Source organism: Tympanuchus pallidicinctus, unplaced genomic scaffold (assembly GCF_026119805.1).
Source record: "Tympanuchus pallidicinctus isolate F22 unplaced genomic scaffold, pur_lepc_1.0 scaffold1, whole genome shotgun sequence".
NCBI lineage: Eukaryota > Metazoa > Chordata > Aves > Galliformes > Phasianidae > Tympanuchus > Tympanuchus pallidicinctus.
In genome coordinates, this window is record NW_026294618.1 from 105,786,054 (window position 1) to 105,792,277 (window position 6,224).

At 43.7% G+C, this 6,224-nt stretch overlaps 1 protein-coding gene across 6 annotated transcripts in view; it reads left to right on the forward strand.

Annotated features, from left to right (window-relative positions):
- ANAPC1 (anaphase promoting complex subunit 1) overlaps positions 1–5,076 on the forward strand; it is a 34,170-nt gene extending 29,094 nt beyond the window's left edge. For 5 of the 6 annotated variants that reach the window (XM_052690569.1, XM_052690579.1, XM_052690596.1 and 2 more), the window contains 6 exons: positions 1,148–1,283; positions 1,772–1,858; positions 2,353–2,448; positions 2,738–2,936; positions 3,974–4,108; positions 4,722–5,076. In XM_052690569.1, coding sequence (XP_052546529.1) covers positions 1,148–1,283; positions 1,772–1,858; positions 2,353–2,448; positions 2,738–2,936; positions 3,974–4,108; positions 4,722–4,837 — 769 coding nt within the window. In that variant the 3' untranslated portion in view covers positions 4,838–5,076. The remainder of the gene's footprint in view (positions 1–1,147; positions 1,284–1,771; positions 1,859–2,352; positions 2,449–2,737; positions 2,937–3,973; positions 4,109–4,721) is intronic. The other variant, XM_052690587.1, reaches the window with a different exon arrangement.
- The last annotated feature ends 1,148 nt before the right edge of the window (positions 5,077–6,224 follow it).

The window sequence follows — 6,224 nt, forward strand, 5'->3', positions numbered from 1 at the left end:
ACAGAAATCTTACCGGAATCACAGTATCTGTGAGTAAAATCGTTCTCTCTTAGTGCTTCTGGCAGCCTACAGTGTTACTTGTCTCCGTGAGTAGTGTAAAAGGAGCCAGCTGCATCTTTCAGCAGCAGCATAGTTGTTCCAGTTACATGAAATGCCACCATTGAGATTAAGTTAGGCATTACAATGCTGTGGCTGTTTGTCCGTGCCTTTAGTGATAACAGAGCTGATGCAGAGTGCAGAGTCCTCCAGATCAGCAGACACATCCTGAGTCATCTGCTGCACCCACCAGAGCTGGCAGAGCACAGCTTGTCCTTCTGCACAGACTGCTCACACTTCAGTGCTTGTTGGCCCCAAAAGAGCCTGTCAGAACTGCCACAGCATGAAGCAGCACGGGTGGCTGAGGCTCGCTGCCTTTGGCTCTGTCTCCTCTCTGGGACTCCAGATGCTTTGACTCTGCCACCTCTTGTCACAGCACCACTTACACTGTCTTGTCCCAGCCCTTTCAAATGTTGGGCACCTGGCTGGCATTGTTTTGAAGGTAAAAACATGTGAAAAATCTTTTTTCCTGCCCTAGTAGAAGAAGATGCTGCTGTGATGTTATGCTAAGTAGTTACTTTCAATATGGAGAACTTAGTTGTTTTAGAGGTGCCAGTGCCTACACTCTGAATCATGTAAACATGCTGCTGCTTTGCAACTTTTTGTAAGTCTTGTAATTTTTGAACTGCTACATGCTTTTATTTGTAGGTTTGGGCAGGGGTGAGGAGGAATGGTTGTGTTGGGTCTTTTCTGTTTATTTTACACTGAGGGAAGACTTGCTCAGAATCACAGCATGCTTTTAAAGCTGTGGCTGCCAGCTTGCGTGGTTTTCCTTGGTGCTGGACAAAAACCTGCTTCAGGAAGTTGCATTCCTTGTGTTAGCAGGGCTTACCCTGTTTTCATCACCATTGCCTGCCTCCACATCACCATTTAATAGCAGCCTGCCCTTGAAGATACCAACATTTCTATGTTTATGCAAGCTTAAATAATCAAGGCAAAGCATAAGTCTGGGGATATTACATATGAGCTGTGCAGCTCGTGTTTATTTTGCAGGTCAGCCTCATTGTGTGCGTCTGCCAATGTAAAGTAAGCACTGCTGTTGTTATTTCAGGTCAATTCTTTCAAAGGGTGGTGTCTTATATGTGAAGCTGAGAGCTGGGCAGCTCTCCTACAAGGAGGATCCCATGGGCTGGCGCAGTTTCTCAGCACAGACCATCACTCATGGAAATGAAGCTCGGTCATTCAAGGTATCACTGCCTTACTGGTTCTTGTGCAGACAGCATGGCAAATAGAAGTGGAAGCTGGTAAAACTTTGTTAAAAAGAGATCTGGCTGTAAAGTGATGTCACGTAACAGGAGTGTCCAAGGACAAGCTGTGAGGAACTGAGAGTGCCACCTCTGGAATGACAAAGGGAAGCACAGCACGTTTGGGCTGTGTTATTTCCAGTAGGTAGCACTGCCACCAGGTTATGGGTACTGAAGTCACTCGTTTTGCTTGAGGGAGAAGGAGTCTGGTGGCTTTCCTAAGGCATGCAAGGAACTTAGGCCAATAGCTGCAATAGCTGTGTGTTTGACACAGACATCTCAGACAGATCCTGCCCATGACGTGCTTCTCATGGGTTGCAGTGTTCTCACTTGTGTACTGGGGAAGGAAAAGACGGGTATAAATCACTATTTCATTTGTGTGATGAAACCAAAAAGCTTGTTTTAAGAGTGTATTTTAATTTATTTTGTAGCCAGAAGATATTTCTGCTTTTACATCCGATCCTGCTCTGTTATTGTTTGCTGAGTATTTTTGCAAACCAACTGTGAACATGGGCCAGGTATGATGTGTACATGTGAACTGTGCTTCCTTTTTCACGAGTCAAAGGTGGAAAGGTGGAAAAGAAATCAGTTAAGATGTGAGGAACAGAATTCAGTCCTTTGGAAGTTTTCTGAGGGATGCTTTTAGTGCGAAATAGCACTAACTCTTCAGTTGTTCATGCAACCTCAGAGTTGGTTAAGCTACAAAATACACCAATGGTTGTGCTGTGTTCACTGCAGAATGCACTGACCAAATCCTGAGAGTCCTGTGCAGTGTCCTGCAGCATTTAGGTGGAGTCACTGCAGAAGAGGGCTCTGTATTTCTCTGCACAAAGTCACCTAAGGGAGCAAGTAAAATACAGTTGTCACACCCAGTGTTAATAATCATGAGAAGGAAAGCAAGCTGCTTGGCGCTGCCCAGCTGTCATCAATCTGTGGAACATCAGTGGATGTGTTGACTTGAGTGGAAGGAAATTGGAGCAGTGTGCACTTTGTAAAATGTGTGTTTTATCAGAAACAGGAGATGCTGGATTTTTTCTCTTCCATTCTCTATGAGTGCGTTACCCAAGAAAAACCAGAGATGCTGCCCACGTACATAGCAATAGATCAGGTGAAGTAAATACTGTGTTTATTACTGTTTTGCTTTGGCATATAAGAGTGTGCATTGCATACACTTCTATGGAAATAAAGAATGGGGGATACGTTGGTGAGCTTATAGGAAGAGTGGTGATTTTAAAAGCAAATTGGAAAATAGTGTAAGGCTGTAAAAACTGTAATCACACAATGAGGTTAACTGATGGCTGAAAGGGGATCCCGTTGGAGAGAGGAGTTTTTAAGGTTCCTTTTCTGTCTTTGTTGAGTTCCTGTTCTCACAGTTGCTTTGTGTTTCCCTCTGCTAGGCTGTGAGGAGATTGGAAAGAGGAGAAATGTCTGAGACATTTGAGCTGGGGCAGATAAAGCTGGTGCTAGAATTCTTCAATTCTAGATGTCACCAGGGGAGGATGAGCAGGAATCGAAACAGAGGACTCTTCATGAACTCTGAATTTCTGCCTGTGATGAAGTGCACTATTGATAAAGCTCTGGATCAGTGGCTTCAAGGTATGGAGAACTGACTTTAAACCTACAGCTGTGGTCACGATGCAGTGTTATCCTCATCTTGCTGATTTAGGTTGACTTTTGCTTAAAAGCACTGGAAAAACTGAAGAGAAGGCAATGAATGTTAGCATGTAACAACTTGTTGCCATGTATTTTAGCCTTAGGATCAGGTATTGCTTAGCTGAGACAAAAAGGATGGGTTTTACAATTGAAGGGAATTCTTCAGCAGTGCAGTTTACACAGAGGTCTGAAGTCCTGCTCATGTGTGACTGCTGCTTTCATATCTTGCCTACCAGTTTACTGCTTAGACCTTCTTCAATGTGGTACTGCAAGTCTGTCAGGGAAAGACTGGGTTAATGCACTCTGTTGATAGAGTGCCATCAATGAGCTCCAGCTACTGCCCTTGAAATAGTTTCTCTTTTTCTGAGGCTTTAATCTCTCAAATATTAACACCAAAAATACAAATGCTGGAGTGTTCTCTGACCACCTAACGATACTGCAATTGGAAGGTCTCCAGAAATGATCGTTAGGTACTCCCTGTTAGCAGGAAACTAGTAATATGGTGTTTGTACTATTGATTTTTTTTGTTCTGTTTGAGTACTTCTGTGTTTGCATATGCATGAATGTTATCTCCTCATGTATGGTTGTGGTGCCAAAACTGAAGGTTGGTCGCCCCATCTGAGTTTTCTTAGTGTGTAGTGTGTTTGGAGTGAAGCATCCACTGAATTAAGTATGATGGCTGTAGTGTGTGGGAGGTTTTACTAACTCTGAAGATTTTATGCTATGTTAGGGAAAATTTCCCTAATCTTGTGTTAAGATAATTATCTAGAGCAAGAGTGGGGGATGAGCACAGCAGAAAACAAGGTGTAGGGTAATGTAACAGAAGGATGGAGGTTTTAAAAGAAAACCCTTAGCCCACCTCCTATGGGGAGATGGAGACTTTTCAGCAGGCTCTTTGTGGTGATACACTGTTATGTCTCACCTTTTCTTCTATCTTCACATGCTCCCTAAATTTCATCAGTGTGTCTCATGCATTGCAGCTGGAGGAGATGTCTGCCTGCGTTCCTACTTAAGCAGGCAGCTTAAAGATGAATCCCAGCAGAACATGCTGGCATGCTTCCTTGTTTACCACTCGGTCCCATTGCCTGGTCAGCTGGCAGCTGGAGGCCTGGAAGGTAAGGCTGGAGAACATGCTGAATTTGGGTGGATGTGTGCATTTGAGTTTGATCTTGTATGCTGGACTAAGTGCATCCTTCTCCATTACGTGGCTGTGCTTCTCTGAAAGCCATTAACATCAATTTTTATTCTTTGTTAATCGCCTTGAATCTGGGCACAGGAGTTAAAGAGTTGATGCAGGACTAGAGCAGCCAGCATTATCCGCTATGGATGTCTTGGCTTTCTCCAGACCTGCAGGAAATGAGATCCTCACAGGCAGCAGAACTAGATGAGGAGGCCTATGGCAGGAGTAAGCATTCCTTTCTTTAGGCTAGCCCTATCTTAAAGTGTCCTTCAATCTTTCCTGTAAGTACCTAGTCACAGTGTTAGCATTCCCTTTGGGATTTCCAGTGGTGATCTGATTGGAGATCCAGAGACAGAGATGTCTGAAGACAGAGATGGCTTAAAATTCTGCTACAAGGACTTGCTTTTAACAGGCGTTACAGCAAAATTGGTGGTGTGTGTCCAGAAATTCTCCCTGAGCACTGACATTTTCCTCTCTTGATAGTTCCATTCCTATGCAAGTGTTACACCAGTATGTGATTGCTTTCTTGCTTTCTGTCATCTCTCCAGGAATCACCAACTTCTCCGAGATGCTTTTGAAGTTCAAGCAGTGGAATGTGCTGGTTCGTGCATTACTAAGGCTTGCTCCTGTGTTGCTTAAAAATCCCCAGTCCATGGTGCTGTAGTGTTCTGGCATGGAAGTCCATGTTGTGCTCATTTTACATGAGGTTACTGAGCGACAGAGCCAGTGTTGTTCCATGCTGTTCAAAAACATCCAGGTAAAAATGTACTTTCTTTTGGAACTTCACAAACAACAAACTTCAGTCTTGCCCCTTGTGATAACTGTGACCAACAGTATAAACTGTTGGGAGAATAGGAAATGGTGTAAAAGTGAACAAATAATAAATTTACTTTCATAAGTAAAGATTGTTTTCAAGTACATACTTTGTGCTGAGTTCTGAAAAGACCTTGGCTGGAGCCACGTAACTTCCTTGTTTTTGTAGCTTCCTTGCTTGCAGTGCATCATAATCTGCTCCCATGAGGTCCTGTAGATGTCAGGAGATGAGCAGCCCAGAAGATGCCAGACTTGCTTTTCCTCTTGGGGTTTGGGTTGGAAGGGAAGGCAAGCCACCTGCCGTGCTGCTTGCATCTTGCCAAGTGTGCTTTTCAAGAACTGACGTGATCCTTCAGTCTCATTCATGCCATTTTTTCCCCTCTCACGGAGCCTAAAGTAGAATCTCTTCTATAGGCATAAGGTTTCTTTGGGTCTGAACTGTTTTGCTCCGACTTGTCCACGATACACTCAATACTGCACTGTTTACATCTCTCTCCTTTTGTAACCTTTGTTCTGCAATTAGTCAGTTGCTGCTGAGAAAACACCTGCCTCCACCACGTTACGTTATGTCTGGGCAAGAACTGAAACTACTTGCAGACAATTTAAATAATTGGGCATTCATTTGTGTTTCCTTCATCTCTGCTACAATTCCTGATGTGTTTCCCCAGCGCACTGAACTTGGAGCGCGGCTGCTCTCTGTTTGTTCTGGGCAGGCAAGGCACTTAATTTTTCATAAAACAGGTGGAGTTACTCCAATAAAAGCAGCCAGAGGTTGAATGATTACTTCTAGAAGAGCAGCCAGAGCCAAGTTGTTGGGCTTGTGTGTTCTGAAACTTGAAGTTTGATCTCCTTCTGCAGTGACTTTGATCTCCTTTTCTCCAAACCCTCACGCAGGGGAGCCAGAGGGCCTTAGGGAGGGGAGAAATGGATGAAGACAACTAAGAGTGATGATGGAGAAAGCAAAAGGTGTAAGAACACTTAAAGTTTGTAATTTTTTTTTTTCTAAAGAATCCTTGTGTAGTAACTGAGGTTTTAAGATGTCCTGAAGTGAAGAGTTGTATTCCAGCTGTGTTGAGCCCACAACAAATCCTATTTCCTACCCCTCATTTTTTTTTTTAAAGCTGTTTGGAAACTTTGGGCATCTATTGCAGGAAAGTCAACGTTCTGTTCCAAGGGAGGTTAACTGATGTGATGGACAAAGCACAGAACTCAGAATAGCTGCCCTTGAGCTGCTCCCA